General features: G+C 41.0%; 1 protein-coding gene across 3 annotated transcripts in view; it reads left to right on the top strand.

Moving 5' to 3' along the window:
* Nucleotides 1–20,966, top strand: part of CAMK1D (calcium/calmodulin dependent protein kinase ID) — a gene marked incomplete at both ends in the record, with an annotated part of 415,512 nt that overhangs the window by 257,227 nt on the left and 137,319 nt on the right. For 2 of the 3 annotated variants that reach the window (XM_079699304.1, XM_079699305.1), the window contains one exon: nt 3,968–4,042. The exons of the other annotated variant lie outside the window; for it this stretch is intronic. In XM_079699304.1, the coding sequence (XP_079555430.1) occupies nt 3,968–4,042 (75 nt within the window). The remainder of the gene's footprint in view (nt 1–3,967; nt 4,043–20,966) is intronic. 3 annotated transcript variants of the gene reach the window in all.

The raw sequence follows: 20,966 nt of genomic DNA, 5'->3' as shown, positions 1-20,966 counted from the left end.
TTATGTGCTGTGTAAAAGTAAGGAATGCCATTTCAGCCAAGAATCTAATTGTCTACTTATGGTTAGTACAATAAACTATGGGCTAAAACTGCTGGGTTTGTAACTCAGCAGCCATTGAAGCCACCTGATTAATGTCTTGGTTTTCTTGATGGGGTCTCTGGTGGAATACCATGGAGTTCTGGTGTGTAGCTCTCTCACTTAAGACTTTAACTAGGAATTTGGATGAAGACATACAGTATGAATGTGTACCAACAAAATATGCAGATGGCCCAAAGTGGAGAGGGATAGTAACTATAATAGAAGAGAGAATCAAAATTCAGAATATTTCTGATCATTTGAAGCATTGCATGGAACCCAAAAGATTGAGTTGAATGAAGCTAAAGCGAAGACGTTACGCTCAAAAGGTCAAGCCTGAGTAAGAAAGGAGATCTTGTTTGGCAGAAGTTCAGGTAAAAATGATCTGGTCATTTAATTGACCCTAAACTTTATATTCTTCCATTCATCCATCCAGTCATTCATTCATTCACTCTAACATGTATTGAAAGTACTACCTGCCATGCCCTTTTCTTAGCATTGGGGAGACAGTAGTGAACAAAATAGTCAAAAATCCCTACCCCCATGGAACTTATCTTCTTTATATGCCAACAGTTGTGTAGCTGCCTAAAAAAGTGAACCTAATGTTAGACTTTATTTACAAAAAGTAGAATATCCAGCTCATGATGGTTAATAGTTCTACTCTGTTATTTAATATGTTGTTCTTGGTGCTTTGTCTTACACTGGGATCCTTACTTTCAGTTCTGAATGCTCTAGTCTGGACAAACAAGAGTGACAGTAATGTGATGGTAGGAATATAAACCATGTTGAAGGGGAATTGGTCGATGACAGGAAGAGTAAACTAAGTAGGGAAATTATATCCCTCAAATATTTGCAAGATACATGAGACGAGCTTATAAGATATGTAAGCTTGTTCTGTGTGGTTCCCAGGAGTCAATACTAATTATAACGAGGATGATTTCTGGTAAACAGAAGAAAGATTGAGCTCCGTGAGGGCTGAGATGTCGCTGCTGTGATTCCTAGTCATGTGCCTGGTACATGGTGGGCGCCCAGAGATGTGTGGATAGATATTCACATGGCATTTTGTGAAGATAACCTAGGTACTGAAATAATGTAAAAAATTTAAGTTCAGTTTTTGTATATCTTAAGGAATCAGAGGGTGGAATAAAGTACCTGAGAACAGCTCTGGGGGATCAGGATGTTTTCTTCGATCACGTTCTAACATTTACAAGTGAATTAAACCACTTTTCTTAACAGACATTTAAGAGGCCATTTTAAGATTTCTTTGAAATTTCTAATATGCTTATTCACACATTACCCAACCCAGCTCAACCTCCATCATTTTTTGAGGGCTTCACCATAATTCTGACCCAGGGCCTTGCTTTCTCTGAATTTAACAATTCTGCAGAGCATAACATTTAATTCTTCCCTAATTGCTTCATGGGTCTCCCCATCAAGGTGGTAAGATTTTGGAGGGAAGAACCTTATTTTATATTTTTCTTGTATCAGACACAGAGCAGAAAGTCAGGAAATGATGCTTGCTTGCTTGATTGATTCATCCACTAAGAAGGAGAGTCAGTAGCAATATCATTTCAGCCACTGTAAGAACTCATGTAAGACATAACGGTTAAATAGACTTTAATTTCTCTAGCCCCTGCATACAAAGAAGGGATTTATGTTCTTAATTTATTAGAGTCTCCTACGTTGGCCGGGCAAGTGCTTTGTACGTAGCTGATTCTTTGTATATAGTTGAATATTAATGGCTGTAGTCCAGGGCTCAAATTGTCTTCTTGGCTGAACCTCTGAGGGGAGCTGGGTCTCCAGGTACAAACCCCTAAGCCCAGTTTGGAGGCTCATTGACTGTGATTCATGTACTTAGGTGGCTGGATCTAGCACGCAGTTACATTTGAATTTCAGATAAACAACAATGCAATGTTTGGAACACACTTATATTTTAAAAGTGTTCATTGTTTATGTAGAATCAAACGTTAACTGGGTGCCCTGTATTTTATCTGGCAACTCTCCATATAAACCCCATTCTTTTTGTGTTGCCATGAATCTAAGCTGTTAATTAACCCCTAAATTAACTTCACTGAAAGAAAATATTTGTGCCCATGTGATTGATTCTAATGGCAACTTTTTTTAATTGAAAAGAGGGAAAATCCATGTGCTATATACTGTTTTTGTCACATTCTTTCAGGTGTGTCCAATAATGATACTTCCACAGACACCTAGGGTCTCAGCAGTTCCAAATTAATCTCTCATGGTTTCCTTGGTGGCATAGTTTAGTTGGCTCACATGATATGTTGCTGATGTTATTTTGCTCAGACACCACAGAAACCATTGCTAACAAATAATTAGGTTCTCCACGTTAGAAGCGGGTGAAATGTGAATTTGGGATACTCTGTCTTCTCACTTCCTACACATCAACTGCATTGGCTAATAAGAGCCGCAGCAATCAAAGCAAAACATTACCTCTCTTAGTTAATTCTTTTGTTCTCTTCTTTCATCTGCTCAAAGGGAAGATAATATTCCTTATAAACTTCTTTTGAGGGGAAGACAGCTCACACTTAGGAAAATTGCATCCATTTTCCCTAACTAAGTAATGACTTGCCGTTTAGGAGCAAAAGCCTTAAATATCATTTATTCATTCAGCAAACATTTATCAAGCAGCTCTATGCTAGGTACTAAGGGGAAACAGAATGAGTAAGATGTAGTCCCTTCTTTCAAGGGTTCACAGGAATCTGCCCGTTCAGTGCTTGCTTCTAAATGGCTCAGCAGTCATTTCAGAGAAAAAGTGTGTAGTAAGAGCTAATTAGCTCATAATGAAATGATTCTTCTCGCAAATGCTTTAAACAAACACCAAACCTTACATTCTGAGCAGAGGCTTTTCCTAATCGGTATTTCGAGGGGCTAGAATTGGACTGTTTCCTTCTCCCTTTGTTCAGTCATTAGGACTTTGCCGCTTCCAGTGTGGTCCGCAGACCAGCGGCATCAGCATCCCCTGGGAGCTTGTTAGCAATGCAGACCCTCGGGCCCTGTCCTGGACCCACTGAATCAGAGTGCGCAGTGGAACCAGGACCCCAGGTGATTCATATGCGCCCTGAGGTTTGAGAAGCCCTGGTTTGATACAGAATTTCTCCAGCTCCACTTTGTGTGGGATGATCATCTGAGGATCTTGTTAAGGCAGATTCCTGGGCCCCAGCCTCAGGGATTCTGATTCTGTATGATGGGGCCCAGCCTGAGAATTTGCATTTCTCACAGTCTCCCAGGAGATGCTGGTGTTGCCTGTTTGGGAACCACTCTTGGGGTAGCACCAGTCTAGCTCGCTTGGGGTATTGAACTGACCTTTGTTGGCGATGGCGACTAGAACCCCAATGAGAAACTCAGTCTGGTTTTCCATTGCTTACAATGGAGTCAGGAACATGAGGACGAAACTGCTCCCTGGAACATCTAGCCTGTTGTGGGGATGGATTTGCATACAGTGGACTATTCAGGCCAGTCTGTTCTGGCCGTTGTGAGACTACAGAAGAGGGAGCAATTACATTCTCCTTGGGGGCTCAGCCATTTGAGTTGGGCCCTGCAAGATAATAGGATTTTGGCCCATTCCTGGGATTCATATGAATAAATGCCAGGAGAGTGGGATATACATGAAGCAGTGATAGTTAATCCAGTATTGCTACATTGTAAGATATAGAGCCTCCAGAAAGAAGAAGAGCAGAGAGCATGGGAGATGGGTCTGGGAAAAAGTTTGGGGACAAGATGGAGAGGTGTCTTAAAAATGTCACCTTAAGGAGTTTCGATTCTGTCCTAGAACTTTTTGCTATAATGACATCTGTTTTAAAAAAAAAAAAAAAAAGTTTGCATGTCTCGTACTTACTATTCTGTGTGTGTGCTTTTTTTTTTCTTTCAGGATTAAGCATGAAAACATTGTGGCCCTGGAAGACATCTATGAAAGCCCAAATCACTTGTACTTGGTCATGCAGCTGTAAGTACCTGGTTTAATTGATGAGTGCAGACCAAATGCCTAAAGGGCCAGGTGGTAAAATAAATTAATAGAGTGGGCCGGGCAAGACAGCAGGGAGTGGTGAGAACTGCAGGGCAGTGGGCAAGAATGTGTCCGTCTAAGACCAGTGGTCTTTAGACCTCACTTGGTCTCATCTGCAGCTGCTGGATCCGACCGAAAACCTGGAGTCCTCACAATGGAATCCAATGCTACTATTGCAGGGTCGCTCTATTTAGGATGTCTCTTTTGCTTTTTTAATGTGCAAGGTCCAAATATTGCTTCCTGAAAGCACTTCAGTGGGCCCACTGTGAAGTACACTCTGCTCCTGTCTCCAGGAGAAACTCCCACCCTTGTCTTCATTTCTAGGGAGGCTGGGGGATGGCAGCAGATGGTAGCTGTGTGTTTTGTCCCTTCCCTTCTCCTCTTCTGCTGGCAGATAAATGCACATGTGATTCATGCCAAACATACGAGACGTATAATTGGAGTTGGACTATGCCATTATCATAGTCCCCCTTTAGAATATTTCTGCATTCCAGTAACTCTGGAGCTTACCAGAAGGTGGAAGAAATAAGAAAGCTGAATATCTAGGTAGAGGCTATACTTGAACAGGTGTTTTATTGTTTTTTTTCTTTTTTAATGTGAGGTGAAATTAGCCTGCGCACATACACAAATGCTTTATTCTAAGTGATGTAATTCGTAGGAGTATTCCAGGACTAAACTTGTTATAATTAAGTGACGGAAACTGTATCAGAGTGCTGCATTTTCACCACGACTTGAGTAAATTCTGGAACACTGTGTTAGTGAGCTTAATGACCAAAGAGGATTTTTGCTGAAGGTCAGAATATATACTTAAATTTCATTATTTATTAATGATTTTCAGACGTTGAATTTCCAAAGGGATTTAGAAGATTTGAGGGTCAGGCTAACAATTTCTTTTTCATCGATTTTCCTTTTTCTTATGAATGTTTAAACAACACATTAACTTGGAATCATGTTAGGATGCAAATAAGTTTTCATCAATGCATTTATTTAATCTTTCATTATTTTTAAAGTATTTTTAGTAGATTATGACACTTTTTTATAAACACTTATAAAAGTGTCCAAGTTGGAAGCATGTGGGCAATTTTTCTCTGACAAGTGACAGTCCTAGGTGATGACCAGCAGTTTTACAGGTTTGTGTGTTGTTGTCTGCCGTTAGACAGGCAGTGACTGCTGACTCCATGTTAATTTTCAGTATCCTAAGTGCGATCTTTCCTAGTTCCTTGCTATTCTGTTTGTTTTATGATTCACATTTCTAGTTCCCCCCAGATCTGATATCCTTCCTAGAAACTCATGTGACTTTTCTTTTATACAGAATCAGCTCTTAAAGAAGCAGGTGAATCACTTTCCCACCAAATATTGACTGCCCAATAGGAAAAACAGAACATTTGGGGGACAAGGAAAAGCCCCACAAAATGTCCGTAGTACATTTAAATGTGTGCTTTTTTTATTGGCGATGCAAAAAACAAAATATTAATACTTGAATCCAAAGCTATATGCATTCACTTGCTTTAAGTTCTCTGTTTATGAAACCGTCACTAAATAAGAGGAAAGCACTCCATATATGTACGTCTCAGCTTTGCCTCTTACTGGCTGGGTGAACTTTAGCAAATAACTGGGCCTTTCTTACTGGAAGCTGGGCCTTTCTTATCGGTTTCCTCACTGAAAAAAATTTTACATAATAATAATAATATTTACATAGAGGGCTGTAGTGAGTACTGAATGAAAAAAATGTGTGGGAGATAGTCTGTCATAAATAATAGGTCCTCAATGCAGACTACTTTCTCTATGGAATTATTTTATCAGTTTGTCTCTGCAGATGGTCTTTAATTTTATGAGATAAAGTTCAAGTACATTTGAATTCTACCTTTCTAAGCAACTTGACTGTATACTTATGAGCAGTAGTGTATATAAAGATAGGTTGGCAGGAGAGCATGAAAGTGTCCAGAATGGGATGAACTTTAGAACATTTCTCTTACTATTTTATTGTTTTCAGTGTGTAAGTCTTCCATATCTGTTGAATTTATTCTGAAATATTTTTTTTTGATCTTGTTGTAAATGGGTTTTTACTTCATTTTTCCAGTGACTTGCTTCTGCTATAAAAATACAGTTAATTTTTGTACATTAACTTACAATCTTGCTAAATTCACTTATTGTTTGTAGTAGTTGTTTTGTGGATTTCTTAGCATTTCCTATCTAAACAATCATGTCATCTGCAATTTATGTTGATTCTGGTTGGTCCCCAAAGGAATTCTATTTGGTAAAACACTGATAGTTTAGTCCTAAATATTAAGTGTATTTGAATGTCATAATTATATTCCTTTAAAATGTTTTATGTCAGATGTTTTGAAAATTCAAATTGACCTCCCTCTTATTCCTTCCTCTCCTCCATTCGTTATCTTAATCAGTGAGATTTTTTAAAAAAGCAATGGCAAAAAAGAAAGAGAGGGAGGGAGGAAGGAAGGAAGGGAGGAAGGAAACCCTTAATGGATCAGAATATAATCCTGGGAAAATCTTTGGTCTGGTTTGAGGATTTTGTGGGCTTTATTGTTATTTTTGTTGTTGTGTTTTAGTTTTTGTCAGTAAGACTCAATAGTTTTTGTTCCTGAGACCCCTGTATTTTTTCTGCCTGGGTCAGTGGAACATGGGCTTGTTTGTTTTTTTTAAGAGTTTAGAAAGTCCTTGATTTCGAAATACTTGGGGATGATCTAGAACACATCATTTGAGAAGGACTGTAGTTCACAGTATTTGTGCCTGGGAGGTTTCTGGTTTCCTAGGAAACATCATCTTAGGCACTGACACTCAGATATAATAGGGGATGCTCAGTAGTAATTTTATTACTTAGCTAATTGCTATTTCGACTCTGAGTACTGTTTGTTCCTTTGCTACTGCAGCAAAGGAGACTTGATTGTTTATAGAGGTCTATATTTAAATTTTTTTTGGGGGTTGGGACAAATACCTTTTTTCCCCGAGTGCTATTTTTTGGAACATTCTTCTCTTTTTTTAGTTCTTTTTAAAATTTTATTATTGAGAGATAATTGACTTATAACATTATATTCATTTTAGATGTACAACATAATGAATAGTTCTTTTTGGAACATTCTTCTTTAGATAGTGTGAGATCAAAATGACATTGAAGTAAATTGCAGAAGAAAAGTCAGTTTGTTTAAAGTTTATTTCTGGTCTGACTTTGCTTGTGGGGTGTTAGCCCACATATCTGGAGATGATAAAGGACAGCCCCTCACCTCCTCCCCTTCCACATCTATAACAGCTTAGGAAGTAAAAAACACTTCAGGCTGATACATTTCAAAGGGCACATCAGAATTACTTTTTCAAGAATGAGATTATATTTCTTATTGAATTGTATCATATTCACCAGGTCCGAAGTAAACTCCTGAACGTTTCACAAAATCTGCTTTCTCCTGCTGTCTGTCTCATCCCAGCAAATGGTAAACTTCTTTCTTCCAGTCGCTCAGGCCAAAATCCAAAGTCTTCCTTGACTCACCTTTTTTCTCTTAGGCCCTACAGTCCCATCCATTGGCAAACCCTGTGGTCACTAACTCGAGACTATCTCGAGAATCCAGCCACTTTCTCATCATCTCCACCATCATGGATAAAACTTATCTTTCTTCCCCCATCCTTTCCCTACTGCACTGTTCTTTCTCAGCATGTTAGCCAGACCTTGTCATGTCTCTTGAGGAAGGTTTTTTTTTTTTTTTTTTTTTTTTGCGGTACACGGGCCTCTCACCGCTGTGGCCTCTCCCGTTGCGGAGCACAGGCTCCGGACGTGCAAGCTCAGCGGCCATGGCTCATGGGCCCAGCCACTCCATGGGATCTTCCCGGACCGGGGCATGAACCCATGTCCCCTGCATCGGCAGGCGGACTCTCAACCACTGCACCACCAGGGAAGCCCTGTCATGTCTCTTGAAAACTCCTACTGGCTTCCCATCTCAGAGTACAAGACCAAGTCCTTTTTTTTTTTTTTTTGGCCGGACCATGTAGCATGCAGGATCTTAGTTCCCCAACCAGGGATTGAACCCAAGCGGCAAGCAGTGGAAGCGGGGAGTCTTAACCACTGGACCACCAGGGAAGTGCAAAGACCAAGTCCTTGTAGCAGTCTCAAGGGTCTTCCATGTCCAGACCCCCTGGTCACCTCTCTGACCTCGCCTCCCACTCCTCTCTCATTATTTCATTCACCTTGCTGTTCCTCAGACACACCATGCCTGTGCCACCACGGACCTTTGTTCTGCTTGGAACACTGTCTCTTTGATATCTTCACACTATCATGGAAATATTAGAAATATTAGAATTTCTACCAAATGTCACCGTTTCAATGAGATAATTCCCCAGCGCCCCTGTGAAATAGCAGCTCTCCCTACCATCTCTCGCCACACACACATTGATTCCTGGCCCCCTGCCCAGCTTGATTTTTCTCTGTAGCACTTGTCACAGTCAGAAGATGTATCTCTGCTTTGTTCTCTGCTAGAACCATGCTTGCACATTACGGTAGGCACTTAATAAATATTTGTTCCATTAATGATTACATATAATAGGAATAGTGGTTAACACTTACTTATTCACTCATTTAATCCTATCACAAACTCAGGAGCAACTCTCTCTCTTTTTTTTTTAACTTAAACTGCATACAGCATATTTTTTTTTAATTTTAAAAAAATTTTTGGCTGTGCCATGTGGCATATGGGATCTTAGTTCCCCGACCAGGGATCAAACCCATGCCCCCTGCACTGGAAGTGCAGAGTCTTAACCACTGGACCGCCAGGGAAGTCCTCAGGAGCAACTCTTATCCCAATTTTACATGAAGAACCTGAGCAGAAAACTTGGATCATTTATCCAAGCCAGCGAGTGACCCAGTGAATACACTTAATGAACGTAATACAATACACTGATGACATTTTCTAGGAAAAAATCTTGTAGGTAATATTAATGTGAATAGTTCAGTTTACCTTGAAAAATGTATTACTTATGATTACATAAATGCTTAGCTAACTATAAAATGCCCTGTATATTGTAGTGGTTTGTTAGGGGAATAAAATTTACTACATAATATCACAGAAAGTCACTAAACCAATCTCAGTTCATTCACAGCAGTGATTGTGTTTCTTTCTTAATTTTTTCAACTAATGAAGGAATGGCTGAACGTTTTTTACCAGTATTGTGATTTGCTGCATTGTGCGTATTCCATGCGAGATAGAGATATTTCTAATATTTCTGATATTCCTTTTATTCCAGAACAGCATTAAGATGTGTGCAACTAGTTGCCCGCTGAGCCTGAAAACTAATGATTAAACACACGTTCTTTAAAGAATGTTAATTTGATTCCTGAGCAGTCCAAGACACAAAAATATATGCAGCTTCCAAGAGAAAATATGATTTATCTACTCCACTAGCTGGTGCATGAATCTGTTTGAACAGTTCCCTATTTGTGGGCTGCCAGTGTTATTTCATGTGGATATTGTATTCATAATTCATACTGTGTGTTCCCAGAAACAGTTTTAATTAGAACACAAATTATGACTCCCAACAGAAAGTCTTTTGTAAGTAGCCAAGCATAATAATGAAGACAAAAGTGTTTCTGACTATGACACCTTCATATATTTACATATAATTTACCAAAATCTTCTCTCTGTTCACAACAGGCACTAACTGAGAGCCCAGAGGGCCCGTGGCTTCTGTTCAGTATTGGGTGGGTGGGCAGGGGCTTGGGGGACACACATGAGGTGCAGTCGGGGGATTCCATGACTTTCTTTATGGAAGAGCAATCATAACCCACCAGCACTGCACCCCTCAAGGTTTGCGCAGGGAGCTCTGGATCACCAGGAAGTCCTCAGTGGAGGAAACGGCCTTAGGTGGAGGGTGATTAGGACTTAGCCAGATGGATGTGCTGGGCATGGTGTAGGTGGGGGGAATCCATGCTCCAGGCTGAAGGGCTGTCACACAGAGAGGCTTTAAGGATCCTGGGTGGGATGTGTGGGGCTCAGTCTGTGGGGACTTCAGTTTGTGAGAGGTTTAGTCTGTGAGGGGTTCAGTCTACGAGGGGTCCAATCTGTGAGGGGTTTAGAATGTAGGGGGTCCAGTCTATGGGGATCTGTTCTTTGCAGGTTTCAGTTTATGGGGGATCCAGTCTGTTGTGAGCGGTCCAGTCTGGGAGGAGTTTAACCCGTGGAAGGTCCAGTCTGTGGAGTGTTCAGTCTTTGAGGGGTGCCATTGTAAGGTGCTCAGTCTGTTGGGATCTGTCTTTGGGGGTTCAGCCTGTATGCGGTTTTGTCCTGTGGGGTTTCAGTCTGGCTAGGATGGGGGACTGTGTGACATCTTGGTGGGAGGTATGGCTGGAGACCTGAGCAGAGGCAAACCCAATATTGCAGCTGCTGCTTCTTTGTCATCCTCCAGGCTAATTACTTAATATGCTTTTATTGTTTTTCCTGCCACTGGAAAACCTACTGAGAGTTAGAGTTTAGAGAGTTAAGGAGGAAAAGAAAAGAGAAAAGCCAAGGTCCAAGATAATCATGAACCAATTTTACCAGGTTCAACTGTTTGAAATTGCCAACATACAATCACATTTTTTAGATCTTCCTTTTTTTTTTTTTTTTTTTTTTTTTTTGTGCTACGCGGGCCTCTCACTGTTGTGGCCTCTCCCGTTGCGGAGCACAGGCTCCGGATGCGCAGGCTCAGCAGCCATGGCTCACGGGCCCAGCCGCTCCACGGCATATGGGATCCTCCCAGACCGGGGCACGAACCCGTATCCCCTGCATCGGCAGGCGGACTCTCAACCACTGCGCCACCAGGGAGGCCCAGATCTTCCTTTTTTAATGTAAGCACTTAAAACTGTAAATTTTCCTCTTAGCACTGCTTTTCCTGAATCCCATAAGTTTTAGTATGCTGTGTTTTTATTTTCATTTGTCACAAGACATTTTCTCCTTTCCCTTGTGATTTCTTCTTTGACCCATTGGCTGTTGGAGTGTGTTGTTTAATTTCTACATATTTGTGAATTTTCCAGTTTTTCTTCCACTGTTGATTTCTACTTTCCTTCCATTGTGTTAGGAAAAGATACTTTGTATGATTTCAGTCTTTTAAAATTTATTGAATTTTTTTGTGTTTTGCGACCTAACATATCCTGGAGAATGTTCCATATGAACTTGACAAAAATGTGCATTCTGCTGTTGTTGGATGCTCTGTTCTGTGTATGTCTATTGATCCGATGGGCTTGTAGTTCAAGGCCTCTATTTCCTTATTGATGTTCTGTTTGGCTGTTCCGTCTATTATGGAGAGTAGCATACTGAAGTCTCCTATTTTTACAGAGCTGTTTCTTCCTTCAATCCTTTCAATGTTTGCTTCATATATCTTGGAGCTCTGATGTGTAATACATGTTTGATGTGTGAATGGATCACACATCCATTCACAAAGGTGAATGGATCCAAAGGTGAATGGATCCTTTTATCAATGTATAATGTCCTCCTTTGTTTCTTACAACAGTTTTGACTTTTTTTTTAACATCTTTATTGGAGTATAATTGCTTTGCAATGTTTTGTTAGTTTCTGCTGTATAACAAAGTGAATCAGCTAAACGTATACATATACCCCCATGTCCCCTCCCTCTTGCGTCTCCTTCCCACCCTCCCTATCCCAACCCTCTAGGTGGTCACAAAGCACGGAGCTGATCTCCCTCTGCTATGCGGCTGCTTCCCACTATCTATCTGTTTTACATTTGGTAGTGTATATACGTCCATGCCACTCTCTCACTTCGTCCCAGCTTACCCTTCCCCTCCCCATGTGCTCAAGTCCATTCTCTACGTCTTTATTCCTGTGCTGCCCCTAGGTTCATGAGAACCTTTTTTTTTTTTTTAGATTCCATAGTTAGCATACGGTATCTGTTTTTCCCTTTCTGACTTACTTTGTATGACAGGCCCTAGGTCCATCCACCTCACTACAAATACCTCAGTTTCGTTTCTTTATATGTCTGAGTAATATTCCATTGTATATATGTGCCACATCTTCTGTATCCATTCATCTGTCGATGGACACTTAGGTTGCTTCCATGTCCTGGCTATTGTAAATAGAGCTGCAATGAACATTGTGGTACATGACTCTTTTCGAATTATGGTTTTTTGAGGTTTATACCCAGTAGTGGGATTGCTGGCTCATATGGTATTTCTATTTTTAGTTTCTTAAGGAACCTCCATACTGTTCTCCATAGTGGCTGTATCTATTTACACTCCCACCAACAGTGCAAGAGGGTTCCCTTTTCTCCACACCCTCTCCAGCATTTATTGTTTGTTGATTTTTTGATGATGGCCATTCTAACCAGTGTGAGGTGATACCTCATTATAGTTTTGATTTGCATTTCTCGAATGATTAGCGATGTTAAGCGTCCTTTCATGTGTTTGTTGGCAATCTGTATATCTTCTTTGGAGAAATGTCATTTAGGTCTTCTGCCCATTTTTGGATTAGGTTGTTTGTTTTTTTGATATTGAGCTGCATGAGCTGCTTGTATATTTTGGAGATTAATCATTTGTCCGTTGATTCATTTGCAAATATTTTCTCCCATTCTGAGGGTTGTCTTTTGGTCTTGTTTATGGTTTCCTTTGCTGTGCAAAAGCCTTTAAGTTTGATTAGGTCCCATTTGTTTATTTTTGTTTTTATTTCCATTTCTCTAGGAGGTGGGACAAAAAGGATCTTGCTGTGATTTAAGTCATAGAGTGTTCTGCCTATGTTTTCCTCCAAGAGTTTTATAGTGTCTGGCCTTACATTTAGGTCTTTAATCCATTTAGAGTTTATTTTTGTGTATGGTGTTAGGGAGTATTCTAATTTCATTCTTTTACATATAGCTGTCCAGTTTTCCCAGCACCACTTATTGAAGAGCCTGTCTTTTCTCCATTGTATATTCTTGCCTCCTTTATCAAAGATAAGGTGACCATATGTGTGTGGGTTTACCTCTGGGCTTTGTATCCTGTTCCATTGATCTATATTTCTGTTTTTGTGCCAATACCATACTGTCTTGATTACTGTAGCTTTGTAGTATAATCTGTAGTCTGGGAGCCTGATTCCTCCAGCTCCACTTTTTATTTATTTTTTATTTTTTTGCGGTACACGGACCTCTCACTGCCGTGACCTATCCCCCTGCGGACCACAGGCTCCGGACGCAAGGCCCAGCGGCCACGGCTCATGGGCCCAGCCACTCTGTGGCACGTGGTATCCTCCTGAACTGGGGCACGAACCCGCATCCCCTGCATCGGCAGGCTGACCCCCAACCACTGCGCCACCAGGGAAGCCCCTCCATTTTTCTTTCTCAAGATTGCTTTGGCTATTCGGGGTCTTTTGTGTTTCCATACAAATTGTGAAATTTTTTGTTCTAATTCTGTGAAAAATGCCATTGGTAGTTTGATAGGGTTTGCATTGGATCTGTAGATTGCTTTGGGTAGTACAGTCATCTTCACAATGTTGATTCTTCCAATCCAAGAGCATGGTATATCACTCCATCTGTTTGTATCATCTTTAATTTCTTTCATCAGTGTCTTATAGTTTTCTGCATACAGGTCTTTTGTCTCCTTAGGTAAGTTTATTCTTAGGTGTTTTATTCTTTTTGTTGCATTGGTAAATGGGAGTGTTTCCTTCATTTCTCTTTCAGATTTTTCATCATTAGTGTATAGGAATGCAAGAGATTTATGTGCATTAATTTTGTATCCTGCTACTTTAGCAGATTCATTGATTAGCTCTAGTAGCTTTCTGGTAGCATCTTTAGGATTCTCTATGTGTAGTATCATGTCATCTGCAAACAGTGACAGTTTTACTTCTTCTTTTCCGATTTGGATTCCTTTTATTTCTTTTTCGTCTCTGATTGCTGTGGCCAGAACTCCCAAAACTATGTTGAATAATACTGGTGAGAATGGGCAACCTTGTCTTGTTCCTGATCTTAGTGGGAATGCTTTCCATTTTTCACCACTGAGGACGATGTTGGCTGTGGTTCTGTCATATATGGCCCTTATTAGGTTGAGGTAAGTTCCCTCTATGCCTACCTTCTGGAGGGTTTTTATCATAAATGGGTGCTGAATTTTGTCAAAAGCTTTTTCTTTCATCTGTTGAGATTATCATAAGGTTTTTATCCTTCAATTTGTTAATATGGTGTATCCCATTGATTGATTTGCATTTATGGAAGAATCCTTGCATTCCTGGGATAAACCCCACTTAATCATGGTGTACGATCCTTTTAATGTGCTGTTGGATTCTGTTTGCTAATATTTTGTTGAGGATTTTTGCATCTATATTCATCAGTGATATTGGCCTATAGTTTTCTTTTTCAGTGACATCTTTGTCTGATTTTGGTATCAGGGTGATGGTGGCCTTGTAGAATGAGTCTGGGAGTGTTCCTCCCTCTGCTATGTTTTGGAAGAGTTTGAGAAGGATAGGTGTTAGGTCTTCTCTAAATGTTTGATAGAATTCGCCTGTGAATCCATCTGGTCCTGGGCTTTTGTTTGTTGGAAGATTTTTATTTTTATTTATTTTATTTATTTATTTATTTGCGGTATGCGGGCCTCTCACTGCTGTGGCCTCTCCTGTTGCGGAGCAAAGGCTCCGGACGCGCAGGCTCAGCGCCATGGCTCACAGGCCCAGCTGCTCCACGGCATGTGGGATCCTCCTGGACCGGGGCACGAACCCGCGTCACCTGCATCGGCAGGCAGACTCTCAACCACTGCGCCACCAGGGAAGCCCCTGTTGGAAGATTTTTAATTACAGTTTCAATTTCAGTGCTGTGATTGGTCTGTTTATATTTTCTATTTCTTCCTGGTTCAGTCTTGGAAGGTTGTGCTTTTCTAAGAATTTGTCCATTTCTTACAGGTTGTCCATTTTATTGACATATAGTTGCTTGTAGTAATCTCTCATGATCCTTTGTATTTCTGCAGTGTCAGTTGTTACCTCTCCTTTTTTGTTTCTAATTCTGTTGATTTGAGTCTTCTCCCTTTTTTTCTTGATGAGTCTGGCTAATGGTTTATCAATTTTGTTTATCTTCTCAAAGAACCAGCTTTTAGTTTTATTGATCTTTGCTATTGTTTCCTTCATTTCTTTTTCATTTATTTCTGATCTGCTCTTTATGATTTCTTTCCTTTTGATAACTTTGGGGTTTTTTTTTTGTTGTTGTTGTTCTTCTTTCTCTAATTGCTTTAGGTGTAAGATTAGGTTGTTTATTTGAGATTTTTCTTGTTTCTAGAGGTAGGATTGTATTGCTATAAAGTTCCCTCTTAGAACTGCTTTTGTTGCATCCCATAGGTTTTGGATCATTGTGTTTTCATTGTCATTTGTTTCTAGGTATTTTTTGATTTCCTCTTTGATTTTGTCAGTGGTCTCTTGGTTATTTAGTAGTGTGTTGTTTAACCTCCATGTGTTTGTATTTTTTACATTTTTTCCTGTAATTGATATCTAGACTCATAGTGTTGTGGTCGGAAAAGATACTTGATATGATTTCAATTTTCTTAAATTTACCAGAGTTTGATTTGTGACCCAAGATATGATCTCTCCTGGATAATGTTCCATGAGCACTTGAGAAGAAAGTGTATTCTGTTGTTTTTAGATGGAATGTCCTATAAATATCAGTTAAGTCCGTCTTGTTTAATGTGTCATTTAAAGCTTGTGTTTCCTTATTTATTTTCCTTTTAGATATCTTTCCATTGGTGAAAGTGGGTGTTAAAGTCCCCTACTATGATTGTGTTACTGTCGATTTCCCCTTTTATGGCTGTTAGCATTTGCCTTAGGTATTGAGGTGCTCCTATGTTGGGTGCATAAATATTTACAATTGTTATATCTTCTTCTTGAATTGATCCCTTGATCATTATGTAGTGTCCTTCTTTGTCTCTTGTAATAATCTTTATTTTAAAGTCATTTTGTTTGATATGAGAATTGCTACTCCAGCTTTCTTTTGATTTCCATTTGCATGGAATATCTTTTTCCATTCCCTCACTTTCAGTCTGTATGTGTCCCTAGGTCTGAAGTGGGTCTCTTGTAGATAGCATATATATGGGTCTTGTTTTTGTATCCATTCAGCCAGTCTATGTCTTTTGGTTGGAGTATTTAATCCATTTACATTTAAGGTAATATCGATATGTATGTTCCTATGACCATTTTCTTAATTGTTTTGGGTTTGTTATTGTAGGTCTTTTCCTTCTCTTGTGCTTCCCGCCTGGAGAAGAAGTTCCTTTAGCATTTGTTGTAAAGCTGGTTTGGTGGTGCTGAATTCTCTTAACTTTTGCTAGTTTGTAAAGGTTTTAATTTCTCCATCGAATCTGAATGAGATCCTTGCTGGGTAGAGTAATCTTGGTTGTAGTTTTTTCCCTTTCATCACTTTAAATATGTCCTGCCAATCCCTTCTGGCTTGCAGAGTTTCTGCTATAAGATAGCTGTTAACCTTATGGGGATTCCCTTGTATGTTATTTGTTGCTTTTCCCTTGCTGCTTTTAATATTTTTTCTTTGTATTTAAGGTTTGATATTTTCATTAATATGTGTCTTGGCATGTTTCTCCTTGGATTTATCCTGTATGGGACTCTCTGCACTTCCTGCACTTGATTGACTCTTTCCTTTCCCATATTAAGGAAGTTTTCAACTATAATCTCTTCAAATATTTTCTCAGGCCCTTGCTTTTTCTCTTCTTCTTCTGGGACCCTTATAATTCGAATGTTGGTGCGTTTAATGTTGTCCCAGAGGTCTCTGAGATTGTCCTCAATTCTTCTCATTCTTTTTTCTTTATTCTGCTCTGCAGTAGTTATTCCCACTATTTTACCTTCTAGGTCACTTCTCCGTTCTTCTGCCTCAGTTATTCTGCTGTTGATTCCTTCTAGAGAATTTTTAATTTCATTTATTGTGTTGTTCATCATTGTTTGTTTGCTCTTTATTTCTTCTAGGTCCTTGTCAAATGTTTCTTGTATTTTCTCCATTCTGTTTCTGAGATTCTGGGTCATGTTTACTATCATTACTCTGAATTCTTTTTCAGGTGGACTGCCTGTTTCCTCTTCATTTGTTTGGTCTGGTGGGTTTTTACCTTGCTCCTTTTTCTGCTGCATATTTCTCTGTGTTCTCATTTTGCTTAACTGACTGTGTTTGAGGTCTCCTTTTCACAGGCTGCAGGTTCATAGTTCCTGTTGCTTTTGGTGTCTGCTCCCAGTGGATAAGGTTGGTTCAGTGGGTTGTGCAGGCTTCCTGGTAGAGGGGACTTGTGCCTGTGTTCTGGTGGATGAGGCTGGATCTTGTCTTTCTTGTGGGCATGACCATGTCCGGCGGTGTTTTTTGGGGTGTCTGTATTATGATTTTAGGCGGCCTCTCTGCTAATGGGTGGGGTTGTGTTCCTGTCTTGCTAGTTGTTTGGCATGGGTTGTCCAGCACTTTAGCTTGCTGGTCTTTGAGTGGAGCTGAGTCTTGGCATTGAGATGGAGACCTCGGGGAGAGCTCTCACCGACTGATATTATGTGGGGCCGTGAGGTCTCTGGTGGCCCAGTGTCCTGAGCTCGGCTCTCCCACCTCAGAGGCTCAGGCCTGACACCAGGCCAGAGCACCAAGACCCTGTCAGCCCCATGGCTCAGAAGAAAAGGGAGAAAAAAAAAGAAAGAAAATAATAATAATAAAAAAATAAAATAAAGTTATTAAAATATTTTTTTTTAATTATTGAAATAAAAAAATTTTTAAGTAATAAAAAAATAAAAGAATAGAGCAACCAAACCAATAAACAGATCCACCAATGATAGCAAGTGCTAAAAACTGTAATAAGATAAACATAAAAATCAGAAATTCGTCAGTCGCATACAGCAAACCCCAAGTGTACAGTTGCTCCCCATGTCCACCACCTCAATTTTGGGATGATTTGTTGTCTATTCAGGTATTCCACAGATTCAGGGTACATCATGTTGATTGTGTACATTTAATCCGCTGCTCCTGAGGCCGCTGGGAGAGATTTCCGTTTATCTTCTTTGTTCGCACAGCTCCTGGGGTTCAGCTTTGGATCTGGCCCCGCCTCTGCGTGTAGGTCTCCTGAGGGCGTCTGTTCCCCACCCAGACAGGACAGAGTTAAAGGAGCAGCTGATTAGGGGACTCTGGCTCACTCAGGCCGTGGGAGGGAGGGGTACAGATGCGGGGCGAGCCTGCGGTGGCAGAGGCCAGCATGACCTCTGCCAGCATGACGTTGCAGCAGCCTGGGGCACGCCATGTGTTCTCCCGGGGAAGCTGTCCCTGGATCACGGGACCCTGGCAGTGGCAGGCTGCACAGGCTCCCCGGAGGGGAGGTGTGGAGAGTGACCTGTGCTTGCACACAGGCTTCTTAGTGGCTGCAGCAGCAGTCTTAGCGTCTCATGCCCGTCTCTGGGGTCCGCACTGATAGCCACAGCTCGCGCCCATCTCTGGAGCTCACTTAGGTTGTGCTCTTAATCCTCTCTCCTCGAGCACCCCGAAACAATGGTCTCTTGCCTCTAGGGCAGCTCCAGACTTTTTCCTGGACTCCCTCCTGGCTAGCTGTGGCTAACTAGCCCCCTTCAGGCTGTGTTCACACAGCCAACACCAGTCCTCTGCCTGGGATCCGACCTCCGAAGCCGAAGCCCGAGCCTCAGCTTCCAGGCCCCGTCCGCCCCGGCAGGTGAGCAGACAAGCCTCTCAGGCGGTGAGTGCTGGTCGGCACCGATCCTCTGTGCAGGAATCTCTCTGCTTTGCCCTCTGCACCCCTGTTGCTGCGCTCTCCTCCATGGCTCTGAAGCTTCCCGCCCCAGCCCAGCCCCTGTCTCCACCAGTGAAGGGGCTTCCTAGTGTGTGGAAACTTTTCCTCCTTCACACCTCCCTCCCAGAGGTGCAGGTCCCATCCCTATTCTTTTGTCTCTGTTTTTCATTTTTTCTTTTGCCCTGCCCAGGTACGTGGGAGTTTCTTGCCTTTTGGGAAGTCTGAGGTCTTCTGCCAGCATTCAGTAGGTGTTCTGTAGGAGTTGTTCCACATGTAGATGTATTTCTGATGTATTTGTGGGGAGGAAGGTGATCTCCACGTCTTAACTCCTCTGCCATCTTGAAGGTCCTCCCACAGTTTTGACTTTTTATAACCATGTTTTTAATGCAATCACGTTTGTTGTAAAGATTTTTATAATACTTTTCTAAACAACATCTTACCCATTTTATCCAATTTGAATGAAATTGAACATCTTTCATGAAATCTAATGAGTTCTGTAAAGTATGCACAATTTAAAAATCCCATACGTTATAGAACAATTGTAAAAATATTGTTAGGTAACATCTGGTCACTAATACTCAAATTTGAGAATCCATAAAAGTACATAAAGAGTAGAGCATGTGTAGAAAATAAAACATCAATTTCAGAAATTATCCACTTATTAACTTACATGTTGTACACATTTATTTGATTTAAGGATACATGTAATGCTGTAGAGTCAGCAATTGGAGCTTATAAAATAAAAAATAGAGATATCACTGTGGACTTCATTGCTTCTAATTCCCTAGTATATAAGCATTTGGAGCTTGTAAAAAGTGTGCATATGCACTAATAAATTTCTGAATATATCAGATTAGACATTCTGGTTTAAAATGCCCCTGAATTACAATTCTATCTTATTAAAAGAAATAGGCTCTCTACTCCAAACAAACCAATTTCCTAGGATTTCTCTCATGTCTTCCCAGTTTCTAAAATGCTCTTTCTCCTCTTCTCAGGTATCGAGACCCTCTCTTTTCTTTTAGACCATCAGACTAAACCCCTCATTATCCTGCCCAGGCTCCTTAATGCCTCTTTTTGTACCAGCCCTTCAGCTTGGAGTACAGCCTCCCAACCCACCCCATGCCCAGCACGTCCATCTGGCTAAGTCCTAATCACCCTCCACCCAAGGGTGTCACCTCCACTAGAAGTGACCTGTGACCCCAGAGCATTCTGCACAAACCTTGCAGAAAGAAATCAGTGTATAAAATTGCTCCTCTTTAAAATGTAAGATGTGCACCCTCTGTGGTCCCAGGGGACCAGCCCACAGAGATTCGCTCTTTCCTGAAATTCTGCAACATTTTAAATGTGTACTGGTCATTATGCATTATGATAACCGTTCATTCATTTACTCAACGAGTACTTCTGGAGCCTCTGACGTGTGTCTGGCTTTATTAACCCATGGGGATACAGCAGTGAATACAACAAATTCCCTTCCCCTATAGAGCTTACGTTACAGCAGAAGAGAGGGACAACAGGTAAACAATTCACTTCATAAACAAGTTAGTATATACCAGACAGTGGTAAAGTTTATCGAGAAAAGTAAAGTCAGGGGGATGTGGAATGCTGAAAGGTGGGTGAGTGGTTTGCTATTTTATATACAGTCAGGGGAGACCTTTCTGAGAAGGTGACATTTGAGCAAAGACCCGAAGAAAGTGATGTAATGAGCCACGTGGCTAGGCCTGACTTCATGGGTGTGTGCCCAGTGCGGGCACACAGAGCCCCATGCCCAGGAGGGTCCCATGCTTGGGGTTCAGTGCTTTGCACTTGCCATCTTAAAATTCTTAATAATTGACTCTGAATTTGTGTTTTGTAAGCGAAGTCCCAGAGACTTGGAGCATTGGCTCACATTAATTTCCAAGTGCTGTCACCTTCCCACCGACACCTTCTCCCTTGTTCCCACCCAGTGGGGGTCTGGGCATAAGCGGCGGGGTCTGGTCAGATGTTTGCACCCCACACGCCAGTGTAGGCGGAACCTCAGGTACTATAGGGTCTGCACTCACCCCACAGGTGAGTATCCCTGTGACCGAAGGAGTGTGACATTAAATAACAGATAAAAAAACCCACCAGGACAGGTTGAGTGAGAGACAGTAGAAGAAAGGAAAAAAAAAGTTTTCCTGTTTTTTTGAA

This window comes from Hyperoodon ampullatus (assembly GCF_949752795.1).
Source record: "Hyperoodon ampullatus genome assembly, chromosome: 3".
Lineage (NCBI taxonomy): Eukaryota > Metazoa > Chordata > Mammalia > Artiodactyla > Ziphiidae > Hyperoodon > Hyperoodon ampullatus.
This window is presented reverse-complemented; position numbering and strand designations above follow the sequence as displayed.